Source organism: Akebia trifoliata, chromosome 4 (genome assembly GCF_017979445.1).
Source record: "Akebia trifoliata isolate Shusen 1 chromosome 4, ASM1797944v1, whole genome shotgun sequence".
Lineage (NCBI taxonomy): Eukaryota > Viridiplantae > Streptophyta > Magnoliopsida > Ranunculales > Lardizabalaceae > Akebia > Akebia trifoliata.
Window position 1 is genome coordinate 5,693,846 of NC_141378.1, and position 19,315 is coordinate 5,713,160.

A 19,315-nucleotide genomic window follows, 5' to 3' on the forward strand; every position below is an offset into this window, starting at 1 on the left:
ATTTTATATTATTTTTATTTAAAAAAATAAGTTTTAAAACAAAAATTAAGATATCCTCTTCTAAGCATTCGATGAACCCATTTTTTCAGTCATATTTTTATTTATAAAAAATTAATATTTTAAAAAGAGTAAAATGATCTTTATAAATAAATAAAAAAACCTAACGGTTAGGTTTACAGTAATTTAACTGAAGGGGGTAAGTGAGACCTTAAGATAATTATAATGGAGGTAAGTACAATTATTAAAATATTAGGGTTTCAAAATGGATTTACGTCAAACCACAGGGGGTCAAAGTGTAATTTATCAACAAAACAAAAAAAAAAACAATTAGCTTTACTTTTATATAATGGTCGGCCATTTGTGATCATTACAACCACTTGTTTGTAAGAAGATATGACACAAATATTCCTCCAAATAACAATAAATAAATATTTATCATCATTATCAGATTTCTAATCAGTGTGATTATTATAGTCCGCATGATGAACGTCATGATCATCACAACTAACTACACTCAATTATATATATCTATATATATAAGCAAGTAAGCTTTAAACACTCTCACACAGCCTTAAAACCAAATGCTTAAGAGATCAGGTTCGATAACAATAGCACTGTTCTCTAGTCCAGCAATGTTGATTGAATGGTGTTGGACTCGTCGACGTCCGCTAAGGAGGAAAGGTGGCACCATACGATTGGGTAATAAGCGAAGAGGTCTAGCCCTTGGATATCGACGTGTCATAAGATGGCGATTCGTGGTGGGAACACTGAGGAAGTTGAAGAAGATCATCATCGAGATGGCTTCAAATGGACGGTTGATAGAGTCGTGTTATTTGACTTTACCATTTATCTATCCCCTAGGGATTCCTCTTATATGATTTATATTTTGGTGTCTCCGGTATGCTTGCTAACGTTCCAATTATAATAAGAATGCATGTGAGATTATTGTTATTTGGGGGTGTTTGATGTAAATCTAATTCACTTTTTTTTTTCTTTGTTTACAATTAGAAATATTAATCATGAATTTTCAATGGGAAAATCAAGGGTTTTTAGTAACGAATATTTGTGTCTGGTGTTGATGGATCTTCATCCCTAAAATCAGCCTGATTGATTGAAATTACCTGGCAAGATGACTCAAGGGTGATATGATTTTTGGAAGAGAACTATTATTGCCACGCCAACTTTTACTATTGCCACACCAATTCATATATAAATCATCAAAGAATTGCATACAATTGGTGTGGCGTTAGTAAAATTTGTTCTTTTTTGGAATTCGTTTTCAAGCGAATATGAATTCCTTGAGAAAATGATTTATGTGGCTAATTGAAAGAGAGTTGGATTTATTTTGTTTCTGCGGGAGAGGAGAGGGGGGGGAGGAGGTAATGAGAGAAAAACGTTTCGTGAAGCAATCATTTTCCTTGCAATGGGTAACCATTTTTTCCTCTCATGATAAAAAATTGCTATGGGAGGAAAATGTTTTTGCAGAGAAAATGTACAATCATACGTTTGGAAATCACATTTTTCATGAGAAATCATTTTTGTTGTTCACTTTCCATACGCAATCATATGGACCCTAAGAAAGTAAGTGTCTAGGAGACACAATGCTTGGTTTCACCAACATGAGGGACATGTATATATGATCAATGTCTCTAATTTCCAATTCGAGACATTGCTCATATATATAAATTGTAATATTGGTCACTAATTTGAAATCCTGGAAGCTTTTTTAGAGTATTTTGATCATTATATGAAAATAAAATCTTTTTTTTTTAATTTTAAAAAAAAAAAAAAACTTTTTGGTTCCTGCAATAGCCAGAATCCAAAAGTTGATTTGGGTATTTTGATCAAGAATAACCTAACATTATGTTAGGCCTCATTTGGCACATTTCCACTTTCAATAGAAGTGTTTCTATACAGTCACTTCAGTTAAAAAATGGCAATTACAACATAGTTTTTGGGTGACAATAATCATGGAAATGATCCTTGGGTTCTATAATCACTTGGAGAAGTTGTGTGTGCATTCGGAAAAATGGCTTCTTTGAACATTTTGGTCAGCATAAAGAAATGGAAATTCTGGCCTAATACTTGAAACTCTTGAAACATGTTGTGGGTGTTTTGGCCGTTCAAATCAATTTTATGAGTAATTTTAATTTGAAAATTCAATTTTTATGTTCTGGATTCCCACAAAAGTTGATTTTGGGCATTTTCGACTTATAATCTGCTTTTGGGTTCCCATTTTTTACTTAAATCTAAGAGCCAAATGCATAATAAACCCAATTCTTCCTCCCAAAAATGTTTTTGAGGGTCAGCAAGCCAAAAACTGTCCTAAAGAAGTGTCAAACCCTATTGTTCAAGATTTTTTGAGTCTCCCACTTCTTGAGATTCGTGTTGTAATTAATGTTTTACTTTGGTCTTCTTCTTCGATGATTTTTTTTTCTTCAACCGTCTTCTCCTATAATCTTCATTGGTGTGGTGCCGATCAAAGAGCCTCCGATGATAAAATTAATACTTGATAAAACACTTATAAAATTAGGTCATTAATATAGGACATTAATCTTACTTGTAATCACTCTCTATGTTGTCTAGTATTTATGTCTTTAAAGACTCATGATACATTGATGATCTTCAAGATTCATTTCTTATAATTCTTGTAACTCACATAAGCAGTGGTCTTAATTTACATAACTGTTTCAACTCGATAACTATTCAATTCTCCGAGTTGATTAAATCAAGTTATGCATATGTAATTCTTTCGGATGTAATTTTTGTCGGAATCTCTGCTGGTAGTGCAGTAATTTCATCTCTTTTTTGGTGTAGCTACCTGAGTAGCATAAGTATGTTGCTACTTGGGTAACTTAGTTGCATTGTTACTTAGGTAGCTTGGTATTTTTCTTAGTATGTCACTCTCCGTGACCAATTGATCAATAACCTCATGCGAGGATTAGTGAAAGATTATTTTAAGCTTAATGGTAGGTAAAGGAAGGTGTTGCAAACTCAAAAGTTGGAGAGAGAAGGCCAAACATCCAAATGGTCAAGCCCTATGCTTTGGAGCTTTGGAGAGGAAGGAAGAGGACAGCTACCCAAGAGGGCCGAAACACATATCAAGGAGGATAGGGGGTTCGGCTGCTTTGAGAGGACCGAACATCCTATATCCTTGATAGGGGGTTCAACTGTTTTATGATGGCCGAACCACCGGATCAACTTGGGTTGATCCTTTTTAAAACCAGGTTGGCTTGCTTTGGATCGGGTAGGATCGGATCAAATATCTAATTGATTCGTGTCAAATTTTTTATCTCAAGCAACAAAATATTTTTGATTCATACACCCACCATAACTTTTTTGCCAAAATTATAAAGACAATCAATGAGGTTTTAAATTATTAGGTTTTTGGTACACTAAATCCCTAGTTGGCAGAATGACACAAGCCAAGAAAAGATGTTCAATGGATTCCAACTCACTGTCATATATAGGATACGATTCAAGTAGTGACTACAAAAGGGTTCAGATTTGATCTAGTTGGGAGACTATATGCATGATTTGCTAAAGAAAAATTTTGATTTGCAATTTGGTGTCACTTTTTTTTCATGTGGAATGACAAGGCAGAATCCCACAAATTTCACCTTTAATCGAATGAAGAAGAAAAAAAAAAAAAAAAAAGGAGTGTTTGAGTTTCTATTAGCTAAAGCTTACAAACACTCTCTTGGCAAGTGGATCGTGTGAGATTTGGAAAATCTTGTAGTTTAAATTCTGATGGCAACATTCTTGTAGAGAAATTGATCCAAGAATAATAGAAAAAGAAAATAATAAAAGATGTAATCACACACAAAACACAGAAATTTTTATGTGGGTCTCTCGAGATTAAACTACATTCACATATCACACCAATTCCACAATGAAAAGAAAATTCGCAATTGCAGGTTACACCCTTTCATTGAATATATAAGCGTTTGAAGGTCTTAAAGAGAGTCAAACATTTTTCAAAATAGGAGTTAGAAGTTTCAAAATTGACTGATTTTTTGTGAGGATGATCTTTATGGTGAAGAGATCATCCTCACCAAAAATCCACTCATTCCAAAACTTCTAACCCTAATTTACAACTTGAAGAATCGTGGACCACCCGATTTTTGTAAATCACTTTTGATGGGTTTAGAAGTTTTGGAATGGGCTAATTTTTTGTGAGGATTATCTCCTCATCATAGAGATCATCCTCTCAAAAAATCAGTTCATTCCGAAACTTCTAACCCATACATTGAAAAGTTGTTTGGCACAATGTTTGACTCTCTTTAGGACCTTCGAATGCCACCCTATATATACCCTTAGAAAACTTAATTAAGATTTTACATAATACTAATTCGATTGACGTTTCGACTCTGTCAAATAATAAACAATACTTCTTTTTGACCAGTAGGTACCATCAAGCTCCCCAAACCATAACAATTACAATTCTTAGGTGGTAAAGTGGTGAGATTAGAAGCTCTTAATGGTGTGCTCTCTAAAAGTGTTATGAAATGTTTATTTATATATTTTGGAAAGATAGATGGTGTGACAACTCTTCTCTAAAGATATAATATCTCGATCTATATGCCACTTCCAACAAAACAAAAACAAAAAATAGAATAGATAACTAGGAGGTGGAACGTGAATTTTTTCCAATGCATCATTGATATCCTTAATTTTTCTAGAGATGGGATTAACATGTATTACTTCTTTGATGAGCTTATTGTATCATTTTATCTATAAAAAAAAAAATAAACAAAAATTAAACAAGTCTCTTCACGGCCCTCGAAAAAAGTTGCGTGTATTGTGTGGGTTGGTGCATAGAACCTTGGATTAGTCTTGTCGGATGAACGGATTGAACGAAGTCTGGTCACGGTCTAGCCCACTATCAACAGGGATACCATTATATCAACAAAACAAAAAACCAAAAAAAGAAAAGAAACAAAGACCGAACATTTGGTGATTCTTGGAAAACCATAAAAATGAGTGAGCAGAGCATGCATGTTTTAGAACATAGGTTAGGGCGGCGGTAAGCTGAAAAAAAATCATCATTTAATCAAATGTTAAAAAAATATCATTTTTCTTGTAAAATAAAAGATGAGTTTTGGCAATGGGGTAGGCCCGAAGGAGCTTGAGCACAATGCTCAAGTAAAGGATTTGGGGCAATAAGTAGGAGGGAGTACGCATGCTGGCATGTTTTTTTTTTTCTGTTTTTTTTTTTGTATTTGCTAGTGTCACACCAACTTTTACTAAAGTCACATTGACTGTGTACTTCTTTGATGTTTTATATAAGAATTGGTGTGACAATAATAGCTCTTTTTTTCTCAAAAAAATTTCATTTCTTTTTTCACCCAATCTTATCCAAATTAACTAAGGGTATGTTTGATTGCATGGAAAGTGACTTTTCATGGAATTTGAAATTCATGAAAAAATAGTTATGAAAAATAGATAGGGTTGGAAAATCAAATTCTATTGTTTGATTTTACTTGGATAAAATCATGAAAAAAATATGAGAAAAAAGAAGAAGAGGATAAGGAGGAGGAGAGGAAGAAGAAGATGAGGAGGAAGAGAGAGAGGGGAGGATGTGGCGACGGTGACAGTGGTGACGGCGAGGGTGGCGGTGGAGGCGACGAGTACGGTGGCTGCGACGGCCACGATGGAGGTAAGTGATGAAGAAGAAGGTGGTGGTGATGGAGGCGACGGAGGTAAGTGAGGAAGAAGATGATGAGGAAGATAGGGGGAGAACGTGGTGGTGATGGTGGCGGAGGAGGTGAGAGAGAGAGAGAAAAGGTGGTCGGAGATGATGCTGACGAAGACAACGACGACAACGAGGAGATTAGTGTAATGGTGGTGGTGGTAGGGAAGAAGAAGATATGAGTGAAGAGAATTGGAGATGAAAAATATTGGTGGATTTCACTTTCCCACCCATATAGGTGAGAAAGTGAAATCTATATTTTGGTGGACTTTTTTATTGGGGTGGAAAATGAATTTCCATTTCCATGTGCAATCAAACACTTAAAAAATATCATTTTCCATGGAAATTGATTTTTCACCCTATTTTCCATATGCAATCAAACATACCCTAAACTTCCTTCTTATGTATATGAGTTGCTTCTAAAATATGATCTAATTTTCACATCTTATGTACTTCTGTAAATGAAATTTTTAGTCGAATATTTCTGATGTCGATCCAAATTTTACCTGAACTATACCTACATTATATATTTGTGATGGGCCAGGCAATTTGCACTCACCATTTATGCTCACTGCACTCACTTATAACACATTTTTTATGGAAATTTAGGTGAGTGGGTGCACTGAGAAAAAAGGTAAGTGCAAATATAAAGGCCCATTTGTTTCTTGATTTATTGTTGAAGTTCCGGTCGAGTAAATTGATCATCAATCGGGTAAGATCCAAGTCCAACCTGACCCGAAACCAATTCCCAATAGTAAACCTAACAATATATATTAACGGCTTTTTAAAAACATAGCGGGAAATGTAATTTAAATTATAAATGATAGATGCACTCTTTCTACGGTTCCACACGACTAATAAAACCTCTCCTTTCATCCTGCAAAGACACAAGATCTCTTTCTCAAATCCATGCCGTCATGATCTTGTCTGGAATCTTCAACACTGGAGACTCCAATGGCCAATTAATAGCATCTTATGCCCGAACAGGCAATATCACATCGGCTCGCCACGTGTTTGAAGAATCGCCACAACGAGGTGTATCCACTTGGAATTCCATGATCATTGCCTATTCTAGAAAGGGTTCCCCATTTGAAGTCCTAAGTTTGTATCATCGAATGATTGTAGAAGGAATTAGACCCGATAGCTCAACGTTTACCGTAACTCTTAAGGCATGTGCGAACCTATCGGATTTGAAAATGGGCGAAGAGGTTCGATCCACGGCAATTGATTTTGGATACAAAGATGATGTTTTTGTTGGGTCTTCGGTTCTAAATTTGTATGCAAAGTGCGGAAAGATGGATGAAGCAATGATTGTATTTGATGGAATGCCAAAAAGGGATCTTGTTTCTTGGACGACGATGATCAATGGTTTTGCTCAGATTGGATTGGCAAATGAAGCAGTGAGTATTTATAGGAGGATGCAAAGAGAGGGATTTGAAGGAGATGGAATAGTTATGGTGGGTCTGATTCAATCTTGCGCAAATCTCGGTGATCTGAAAATGGGTCTTTCTATTCATGGGTATATGATCCGCCGAGATCTTCCAATGGACATTGTAGTCAAAACGAGCCTCGTTGACATGTATGCAAAGAATGGATTCTTAAAACTTGCTTCATGCGTCTTTGAGAAGATGTCTTACCAGAATGTGGTTTCATGGAGTGCTCTGATTTCTGGATTTGCTCAAAATGGGTATGCAGGGGATGCACTTAGATTATTGGTTGAGATGCAAAATTTTGGATTCAAACCTGATTTAGTGTCACTCGTGAGCGCACTAGTCGCGTGTTCCCATATTGGGTATTTGAAATTGGGAAAATCTATACATGGTTATATTGTGAGGAGACTTGAATTTGGTTGTGTCTCGGGTACTGCAGTGATTGATATGTACTCAAAATGTGGTTCCCTGTCAAGTGCTCGTATACTCTTTGATCGGATGAAGGTTAGAGATGTAATCTCTTGGAATGCAATCATCACTAGCTATGGAGACCATGGATGTGGAAGGGAAGCTTTCTCACTTTTCCTTCATATGAAGGAGACACAATTAAGACCCGACCACACTACATTTGCTTCTCTTCTATCGGCTTTTAGTCATTCGGGTCTTGTTGAAGAAGGTCTACATTGGTTTGATCTCATGGTTAGAGAATTCAAAATCCGACCTAGTGAGAAACACCATACTTGTATGGTTGATCTTCTCGCTCGTGCTGGCCGGGTCGAAGAAGCTCACAACCTGATTGAGTCCATGGTGGATGAACCGGGAATCCCTGTTTGGGTTGCCCTACTTGCGGGTTGTGGTAACCATGGAAAGTTGGAGCTTGGACAGATCGTGGCAAGGAAGGTACTTGACTTGAAACCCGATGACCCAGGAATATACACATTGGTTTCGAACATCTTTGCTGCAGCTAAAAAATGGGATGAAGTAGCTATTGTGAGGAAGGCGATGAAGAAGAAGGGAACGAAGAAGGTTCCGGGTTACAGTGTCGTTGAAGTGAACGGTAGGCTCCATGCATTTTTGATGGAGGATAAGAGCCACCCTCAACATAAAATGATCGTAGAGATGTTGGAGAGGTTAGATAAAGAGATGAGGGCGATGGGTTATGTCCCGAAGACTGAATTCGTGTTGCATGATCTTGAAGAGAGTGTAAAGGAGAGGATGTTGGGTAATCACAGCGAGAGACTAGCTATTGCTTTTGGACTCTTGAATACGGGACCAGGGACAAGACTCCTGATAACTAAAAACCTTCGAGTGTGCAGGGATTGCCATGAAGCAACCAAGTTTATATCCAAGATTGTTGATAGAGAAATTGTTGTGAGGGATGTGAAACGCTTCCATCACTTTAAGGATGGGTTTTGCTCTTGTGGGGACTATTGGTGAGTCTACATGCAATGTTCACTTTTCTGTCTGGAAGGTGAGCTCTGTTTTAGGTGTCTTCAAGTTCTCAAGGATCTGTCAGCCTTGGAAAGAATGTGTTGGAATTATGTTGAGGGTTGAGCCTACTAGCTAAGAAAACATTCGTAGTCTAATCATTGTTCAATGGCCCCTTGAAAATGTAAGAGTAGCTTCAATATGCGAAAAACCAAGAGAAAGTTGATTGAGATGGTTTGGGCACGTTCAGCGGAAGCTGATTGTGGCCCTAGTTAGAAGGAATGTGCGAGTTGAAGGCTCTAAAACAATAAGAGGAAGATCCAATTGAACATGGATTGAGATAGTGACAGCGGATCTAAACACACTTTTAATAACAGAAGACGTGGTTCTGGAAAGAATTTATTGAAGTCAAGGAACGGGATTTGTTCAAGACAGGCTTGAAGTCAGGCCAGTGGTTCAATTATCCAGGGCTTTGCATGAATTGGTACATCAAGATGGTACTCATTCAGAGTATAATCGTCATGGAAACAAATGGAATCTTGATGAAGGCATAGCTGGATTGGGATTTCAAGATCATTGATTCGATCGCAATTATCATGGACAATATGGAGCACATTCTTACTCAAGTAAATGGTTCAGGGTTTTTTAATCCTAATAGAGAAGGCGCTTTCATCTAGAGAAAAATCAGATGAATTTATTACAGGGCTCAAATCTTATTTAAGTTTTTTTTTTTTTTTTTTATTTAGAGATATTCCTCCTGTTTTTGGTCAATATTTGAGATTCCCTTGTGTTTCTCAAACAGATGGCATATCTTTTAGCAAAAGTCTTCTCTGTGAAGTAATAGAAAATGACCTAAATGCTCTCCTCTTCAACTTTATTCAAAAACCCTTGTTTTTTCTCCCAAAATGCATTCTTCAATCTCATGGGAATAACCTATTGGACGTTGTATTATAGGTCTTACCAACATCCTTCGATTTTCTTCTCCAAATTTCATCATTCTCAAATTCTGCAAAAATCCTTATGTTTTTTCTTAAGGTTTGAAGATTGAAGAAGATTGAATCTTGAGGTTGAAGATGATGGTAAAAGAAAATTTACCATTGAGGTGGAAGGCTATGGATTTTTTCAGAGAAAATCAAGGGGTTTAGGCATGAAGGATACAGTAGTGTTTAGACCATTTTCTAGTACTCTCTCACGAAGAATGCATTCAGGGGGGGAGGGGGGTGATCTCTTACTTCTAACTATGTTCAACCTTCTGCAACTCAAGTTTTTACCAAACGATAAATTAGAACTCAGAAAACAATTTTTGAGTGCTAAAAGCATGAAAACCACTCTCCATAAAAAGCGAGGCGTTTTGTCTAAACCAAATTCTTTTCTTTCTTTTACTAATTTCTCATTCACTCCTTGATATCTGTAGGTTCAATCTTTACAAAATTGTTTTTGATTACCCTCCATAAGTGCCCTATCTTACTATTGCCTCAATTTTTTATTTTTAATGTGACGGTCACATACTAGAAACACCTCTCTTAACTGACCCCAAATTGTTGGGACAACAATTTGATGATGATTTGCCCATTGTCATAAGACCACCAAATGCTGACATGAAACTGCACAAAATTCTCATTTGCAAGGTTTTGCAGAAGAAACAAGTGACATTGGAAATCATGGGATAGTACACAACAGAAGTATTCGCTTACAGATGTTCATGTTGTACATAGATTCAGTAGTTTTCCACCTTCAAGAACACTAAACCCTAGTTTTTCCTTCACTGAGCCCAAGCCTAACTGACTTTTCCTGCTTCTTCGTTGGTTGTCGTGCTCAAGAAGTATGAAGTTAATAAAACCCTGCATTCACGAACAAGGTCTTTTCAAATACCAACCAACAAAGGCCAAATAATTAGGGTACATACGTTGAGAAATATACTTTATTAAACAACAAAGGTCGAATAATTATGGAACAGAAACCCCAAAATTCAAAACCTCACTTGTCTACTTTTTATAACTAACGAGTTGGCTACATTGTGCCATAGAGATTATGGACACATGAGATCGAAAATCCAAAATAAAATGGATTTGGTGGTCACCTTCGAAAGTATTAGATGAATTGCTTCAGAAATTCTGTTGCCACAAGTCTCCCTCGTGTGTTCACGGATAGCTTCAACTCACTTATCTCCTTATCGATATCCTGCATTTTTTGAGAATTACAAATTTGAAGTACCATTCTTCAAAAACAAAAGTAACAATAATACAATAAAATTGCAAAAAATTACAGTGTGACAAAACAAAAAAACCAGAGATCAATGTTGCATTTCAGGGAGATCTGGTTTTGGACTAATTTGTGCAATGTGAAGCCTAAGTTAAAACATAAGGGCAAACCATGAAGAACATTATTGGTCATCTTAAAGAGAAGATTGGGAAAAGTAAACCTTGGGACACAGCAAGATTCAGTAAATCCCCCGCACCCAATTCTAAATTCCTTCTCTCTATTTTGGGAAATCTCAAACTTGTATTTTTTGACTGGCCATATATCCCACATTGGTAAGGGAATTCCAAAGCAGGTGTTGTTATGGCATGTGTTCTCAGCAACAAAGAAAAGATATGAAGTCTTATTGATAAAATGCAGAGCAAATCAACCTGAGTTGATAAATTATGAAAACATAGTAAATTTTTTACTACTTGCATAGCATAAGAATTCATTTTAATATGAAGATCTGGTTAACTTGAAATGTGAAGCAGTTGGAACGAATAGCTGATACCAAGAGAGGAGACAAAGTCAGGGAGGTTTTGAAACAAATTTCTGTTCATGCACATGGAAAATAATTTCATATAAACTAGCCACATCCAGATTTTAATGCAGGAATTTAATATGATGATTACATTCATGCAAATCTAGAATTAGGCAATGAAATCATAAAAGACAATGTAAACGTTGAAGTCGACATTGATCTTGCCTCCATGAATTGCACAATAAAATCTATAAGCTTGTGCTTCTGCATATCCTCACAATGATAGTTTGTGATGAGAAAACTGATGTCATAACCCTGTAAAGTAAACAAAAGCAAAACATCAAACTACGGAACCATTACCAAGTGTCATCCAGTGGTACAATTGTTCAAACTGAAAATATAAATAATTAAATAATAATAATAATAATAAATAACAATAATAGTAATAGTAATAATTATAACAGTAATAATAATAATAATAGGGAAAAGGTCTCGTGGACCAAAGGACCAGATTCAGCCTGAACCGCCTCAATAGAAAAACGCCACATGGCTTCACTTAATTCTGAAATTTAACCCTAGTTAAAACGTCTCTCCTTCCTTTTTGTTGATACATGTTTTCTCTCATTACTTTCCTTATCTGAACGTCTTCTCTATGTTCCATACTTCCACGAGAAACCCATCGAAGAAAGAAATCTGAAGAACAATGATGGAGAAAAAAAAGAAGGATCTCAGACTTGTTCTTAGAATGATGGAGAAAACATGGATTCATATAAAATGGATCTTCAACAACGATTTATCAATGACGGACCCAACAACATGGATTTGTATATCAATGATATACAGATTTCTTTCTTCAATAAATCTTTTATCAATGATGGAGAAAAAAGGAGTGGAGAATCTGTGGTTTATTCTCTAATACCAATACTGTTAGGAGATCAACAAAAAAAAGGTTTTACCCTCTTACGACCATTATTGTTAGGAGATCAAAAAAAAAAGGTTTTACCCTCTTACAATCACTGGTGGATGGCAATGATGGATCACTAAACCCAGTTGCTTCAGAAATTGTGTTTACAAAATTGATAAATACACAATTTGTAGTTGTAGCTATTCTAGGGTAATGCAAATGTCTGTCAAGAGCTTTCATCCTTTATTTTCATTATTGTTTGAGGATGAGGAACATGATACATAAAGAACCTTCAAGAACATTCATCCACTATTTTCATAATTTTATGTCATTTTGTACAATGGTTTTCAGCTACAACATAAGCATGGAATATCCCCTTTCAGTTAGGAATCAATAAAGTTCTAGCAGGAGGCATGTGGGGGTATCCTTTGTAGTTCAATCTCCTTAGATTGATAAAAATGATTCTCATCTTAATATTAAGGGATAAAATCGTATGATCAAATGCATGTTTATTAAGTTCAACATAAATCAAAATTCAAGAATTGGATGCCTCGATATGATTTGAGGGTAAGGAACATGAAACAAAAAAGATTAGAAAGGGATAAGAGAAAATTGATAGGAGAAGGGAAAGAAGAAGAGGAAAAGGAGTAGAGAGATCGAACAAAATTTCTTCTTCACCCTTGGAATCCTAGGTTTCATTTTCTTAATCTTTTTGACAAGTTAAAGGGATAATTTCTTTGGATTTCTTTTTCTTGTTCTTTTTGGCAAGTTATTGAAAGAATCAAACAAAATCTAACTTTGGCCCACGAAACAAGATTTAGTAACCCAAGTTAAAACTCTAGTTAATTGAATCCACATGGCATTTTTCTATTAGTGCGGTCCAGGCTGAGAGTGGTCCTTCGATCCAGGTAACAGCTTCTCATTATAATAATAGCAGTAGTAGTAGTAGTAGTGAACTTCTACGGAGAAAAGTCCAATGTTAGGACCAGATCACAGCTAATGAGTATTCTAGCTTTTATGGAGAAAAGTCTGATGGTAGCTTAATATGAGGAGACCAACATACTTGTACTGGCTTTCTCCTTAATACTTGGAATGCTTCTGCCCTCATGGACAAAAATCTAAGAAATTTTTTAGTCAGTATGTTTTCAAGCTCATCTGCCTGCTTTACCTATACAAGAAGAAAGACATGCATATAAGTTAGAAATTGAAAAGCAAACTTCAAAAGGAAAAAAGGCATACCTTTTAAATCAGCAAACAAATATTTCTGTAAAAATCAAGAGACACAATTCTGAGGGAACAAGAATAAAAGGACATATTGACTCTCTGCTAAGTGTAGCTTCCTTGAGAAATATCAGGATATCAATTGCATGCAAGACAAAATGACACGGATCCATAATTGCAATTTGCATGCATTTAGTATGTATGGTTATTTACTTTCTGCTCATAAATGGGTAAGTACAAGTTTATAGAGTACTTTGTCGAAATTATGATGGGAACCAAATTTCAAAGGCTCCAACTACCACTAAAGTTAATTAAAAAGAACAATGACAAAACCATAATACATAACAGATATTGTTGTTTTCACAATTAGCACCCACAGAGCTAGGTTAGGCTTATCATGGATCTTTAAGGACACCATCATCGCATAGAATTTAAGTATTTAATGTGAAATTCTTTAAAATATCATGTAAAAGTGGCATATTTGCTCTGTGAGTATTATAAACATCAAAAAGTATTTAAAATATAGGGTATTTAATTTCACCTTGATGCTTATGCGAAGGGAATTGATGGATGTCTCTATCAAGCATTTTTCTGCCTCATTTCGACAAATCAAAACCTGAGACAGAAGTTGCAGAAGTAATTCTATAATCTATAAACCACCACCAAATAACTGCAAAGTCAATATGATTCAGGTACAAAATAATGAAGCCAAGTACAAAACTTCTAAGTCTACAGTTTTCAATATTCTCAAGATTTCCACACACACACACACACACAAAAAAAAGATATGCACTTATCTACAAGATTTCTTGAGTGAAAAAAGAATTTTACAATGGACAGAGAAAAGATGAAACAAATAATAGGAAATGTTTTTTGTCTAGGCATTAATGCTATGGTTTCATGCTTTTTGTCTTCAAGTAATCTTCAATGAATGCTTGGTTGCCAGAACCCTGATCTCTTAAAATCCAATGCTTCTATTTTAGTAAACCTCAATGATGAACTATCAGTGTACTTTTTGCTAAATGTAAATAACTAATTGGGCTTCATTTCGCATGCACAGATGGAGTCTAATTTATGCAAACCATCCAATAAATAAGACCAAGGATAACTTTTATTTAATAAGTTATGAAAATTATATTCCAAAAAGAGAACAGGTGCATAGGAATTAAATTACTCTTTACAAAAATTATGAGTGTAAGGAATTGCACTAGTGGTGAGCTACGAACGGGACCATTATATTTAATGTCAAGAAGAAGACTCTTACAGGGTTTAGCAGAAGTTCTGGGGAGGTCCTGAAAAATACAAAGGAAATATCAGAACCTTTAGATGCAGCAAAATACCAGTACACAACCACTATGAATGAATAATTTGGGCACTTTGCACTTGTTCCCTTTCAGATTCTTGTAGCCTCTTGATTACATTTTTTTTTCTCTCTTTCTTCTCTCTTTGATGATCTTCTCTAACTGAATTCTGTACTCCTTTACTAGATTTCTTTGTTTAATAATTTTGGGCACATTCAATGAAAGCTGACTATGTCCCAAGTGAAAAGGAATATACAAGTTGAAGGTTCAAAAAGAGCAAGAAGAAGGCCCAAATGAACGTAAATTGAGATGGTGAAAGCATATATGAATCCGCTTTCAATGACAAAAGACGTAGTTCTAGATAGAATTGAATTGAGGAACAGAATTTGCTTAGACAAACCCAAATGTGTGAGATAAGGCTAAGATGATGGATTAGTGGAAGTGATTGGATTATCCCACTAGTGGAAAGATGACTTCGCTTGTTAAGTGCAATGTTGCAGTTGTTAATTCATCAAGGGATGCTGAGATGAATGAGTAAAAGACTAAGAAAGATGGAATACAATTTATAGCCCCGCTGATGGAAGATTGCAGTTAACACCCAAAATATCTTCTTCTTTTGTTAAATTATTTTCCAAAATTTTTGATAGACTTTTTACTCACCATTCTGTTTTAATTGAACAATTTGTTTATTATTATTATTATTACTTCTTTTATAGTTATGTGCTGACTGAAGAATAGGATTCTAAAGTCAAGCAAAGATGGTCTAATTAAATATCCAATCATAAACAGATTAACTTACTTTAATTCGACCTCTGGCTTGTTGTGTCTTTCAACTTCTTGACAAGGAAAATTCTGCAAGCAACCCACAAAAGTAAACTTGAGTTTCTTATTTTTTCAGTGCAATTTGAAGCATCAACTGTAAAAACTTGCTGAAAGGGCAGTATCTCCCACGTAACAAACGGTTATTCAATTGTATGTTCCTATGAGATTGTGCAAGACAAATGTATAAGTCAATTAAGAAAATCAGCTCCCCATTGTTTCATTACATGGCATGCCACGTCAATTGTCTTCTTCGATGGGAAATCAGTATTCATTTGGATCTCAGCCGATCTTCCTTCATTTTTAGATGTTTTTTTGAACAGAAAGGAAATATCTCAAGCATCACTAGAAAATAATCAGCCACAACTCCGATCTCCAAAATATTTGGGATCACTTATGCTCTTTAGGGAGGAAAAAAATTGGATGGTCATACTCATAGCCACAAGCCAGCACCAAAGTCTTGCCTTTCTGTTTGAAGGTGAATCTGGTCCATAGGACCCAAGGCAAGCAAAAGAACTTAACCTAGCAAAACAATATAAAGCCAGCCAATTCACCGACCGAACCAAGCTCCAGAAACCATTACAGCAGAACATTGATTCTCCAATTAGCATGGAATCCACGTCTCTAAGAAATTCCAATACCTTACTGTCATCCACGAAGAAAATTGACAATTTTGAAACATAGGAAGACCAATTTCAGATCTCCTCTTCAAGCATGAAACCTCCATTATAGCCTTGAGAAGATCCTCAATAATGGGTTTGGAAAGTCTGCTACACATACTATCGCTGTACTCCATGATGTATCGAGATCAAGATAGCTCAAGTTGATTGGAATTATTATCTTCCGCACAAACTCCATCCACGATCTTCTGGAGGAAAGAATGACCAGAGCCCCTTCTGTGCTTTTGAGCTCACCTATTTTTTTATGTCGACGGTACCAAACTAACCTCGATTATCTTACCGTGTGGGTTCCCCGACCCACCCAATATACCATTGATCCCTTTAACCAAACCAATATCCTTTTAGACAAGAGATCATTTTCTCAATTGCCCTACACCGATCTTTCACAGACGAAGAGATGAATTCTATCTTGATAACAAACGTGGTTCACTAACATACCGATAAGTTGCATTCTTTTATTATTACAGATTTTCATATTGCTGTTACCGTTAATCTTGATTTGGAAGAAAGAACAGATTGTTTATAAATTAAGTTATGCTCTTTAATTCTATTATATATCGTCTCTAGGTATAAAATATCAATTTTAAAGAAATTAAAACTAATAGTTTCCAGCATATTACCTGCAAGCACATAGCGGCCTCCAGAGTGTTACGTATGCACATCAAATACGAACGCAATGAGTTCGCCTGGAACAACCACTCAAAAGAAAAATGGTTAGAGACGTTACAAACGTGTTCTTCTGTTTTGATATCAGAGTGAAAATGGAAACTATTAAACAATACAAAACTGCAAATCAAATCCTTCTACAATTAGGCTTAATTCCAACAAAATTTCTTCAGCTAATAATTACAGAATGAAAATTGAAACTATTAAAAAACACAAATTGCAAAACGAAATCAAATCCTTCAACGATTACAACTTTAAAAAATCCAACAAAATCCCATCTCAAATGAATGAACAAAACAAAATATCAGATCCTAAATTTCCAAATGTTCATAGAAAGATCCCAATATTAGAGCAAGATGGAATGTCGAAGGGATCGATCGATTATCGAGAGAGAAGGCAAAAAAAAATTACAATTGAAAACCATTGATCTCAAAGGTTTACAGATCTAGTAAAAACTTATTGAAACTAAGAGGAAGAGCATCGGATTACAGAACAATTTAGAGTTTTTTGTTCTTGCTTACCATCGCTTGACGGAGTAGCAGAGAATCAGATAGCTTTTCTTTACTCGAAACTAACGTACGCCTCTGCAAATAAAAATTAATCACATTTTTTCATCAAAATGTGGGGAGCTATATCTAAATCACATTTTTCCCCTTTCCCCATCCTATTTAATAATAATAATAATAATTACCTTGATTAGACCTAAAATAAAATATTGATGTTTTTTTCTTTAAATCTTATATATATAGGCCATAAAACTATTTATCCACAAAAAAAAAAAAATTTAAATTATATATATATAGGCTATAAAGCCCAGAGATGTGGTATTATTTTCTATTCAATTTTCCTCTCATTCTTTTAGAACTTTCAACTTGAATATTTATTCTAATTGAAATTATAAATGGACTTTGTGAAACATGTTTTAATCATTTCATTTTGATTTTGATAAGCAAATGAACCCGTTTCATTGTGCAACACTGCTTGTCTCACATGGGTAAATTTCAATGTGTCAACGTTTGGAGAATACAATGGCATTTTGTCCCAATATTTTAGGTTACCGAAAACAAAACCCTCTCTTTCTAAATTCATTTTACCTATAATAATAAAACGGGATCAAAGTAACTAGTGGACTAATCACTAAATAGATACAATTGGACACAAATTCTAATACCATAAGAATAATGCTGAAGTGACCTCAGGTTGGAACCTCATTTTGCATTGATGTGAAAGTGTATAGGTTCCTAACCACTTTCACGTCAAGAAGTGCGATATGAGGTTCCAGCTTAAGGTTACTCTAGCACGACTCATAATATAAATGTTTGTGATTTTAATAATATTAATGGTTGTGATTTATGTAAAATAAGATCTTCCAATTGAGCTATTAATATTTTTTATAATAGAAAAATAATAATTTCAAATATATATTTATAAAAAAATTGAACCAATTTTAAAACATGAATCAGCGATTGGAGATCAACCTTGTTACAATCGTCAATCTTGACATTTCAAAATTGCAAGATCGCCATTTGAATAGTTGACTATTTGATTAATCAATCTCAATGGTTTGACATCCCCATTTTATAGGGAGGAGGGGACATTAAGGAAAAAAAAAAGGATTTTAAGAACTGGGTTGTTAAGTTTATTAGTTGTAGGATGTGAGTGTGTTATATATGTTGATGTGTTCCAAGATGAAGTAGACCAAACATGTATAGAAACATCATGACCATCGATATCTACAATATTTCCAAGTGTTATGCTGGCCTTCCTTGAAGAAAAACTAAAGGTATGAAATTCAAACTCATAATGTATTTTGCATATATGCAAATTCTATTATGTTTTCTAATTTTCTTGTGTAAATGAATTTGTTGGTGACAGGAACTTGATGGTGAAGAAGTTAGGATTGCGGATTATTTCGATGTCATCGCTGGAACAAGTACTGGGGGGGTTAGTAGCTACCATGCATACAGCCCCGGACAAGAACAACTGCCCACTCTTCACTGCTAAGGAGATTGCTGATTTCTATATGGAAAATTGTCCTAACTCCTAAGATCTTTCCTCAAATTGGGTTAGTAATTTTCCAATAAGACTGATGGGTAGACGTATGGATGTATAGATTAGTATATATTAAAAAAAATCCTTTATGGTGCAGGGCTGGTTTTTTGGGTTCTATTAAGGGCTTTTTCGGTGAGAGAGACTTGGTGATCTGAGTATTAATCAAACATTGACCGATGTCGTAATCCCAACATTCGACATCAAACTTCTTAAACCCACCTTCTTCTCCACTACTGAGGTATAATTTATTTCTTTTAATTTACCTATTAATCTACATTCTAATTACTAAATTAATTTGAATAAAAAGTTGTGTATTTATTTTTACAGGCTAAAAATGATCTTCTTTTGGATATCTGCATTAGCACTTCTACAGCTCCGACTTACTTACCTGCTCACTATT

At 35.1% G+C, this 19,315-nt stretch overlaps 2 protein-coding genes across 2 annotated transcripts; one reads left to right on the plus strand and one right to left on the minus strand.

Annotated features, from left to right (window-relative positions):
* Window positions 1-6,272: 6,272 nt before the first annotated feature.
* Window positions 6,273-9,528, plus strand: LOC147403276 (Tetratricopeptide repeat (TPR)-like superfamily protein). Its single transcript, XM_086438787.1, has one exon. It carries the CDS (start codon window positions 6,520-6,522, stop codon window positions 8,557-8,559), a length of 2,040 nt encoding a protein of 679 aa, XP_086294913.1. The 5' UTR covers window positions 6,273-6,519; the 3' UTR covers window positions 8,560-9,528.
* Window positions 9,529-10,141: 613 nt separating this feature from the next.
* ARPC4 (binding protein) lies at window positions 10,142-17,540 on the minus strand. Its single transcript, XM_086438788.1, has 9 exons — window positions 17,385-17,540; window positions 16,818-16,883; window positions 15,498-15,550; window positions 14,662-14,689; window positions 13,939-14,013; window positions 13,240-13,344; window positions 11,498-11,587; window positions 10,631-10,731; window positions 10,142-10,391 (listed from the first exon to the last, which is right to left on the minus strand). The coding sequence occupies exons 1-8, from the start codon at window positions 17,385-17,387 to the stop codon at window positions 10,642-10,644; spliced, it is 510 nt and encodes a 169-aa protein (XP_086294914.1). The 5' UTR covers window positions 17,388-17,540; the 3' UTR covers window positions 10,142-10,391; window positions 10,631-10,641.
* Between the last annotated feature and the right edge of the window lie 1,775 nt (window positions 17,541-19,315).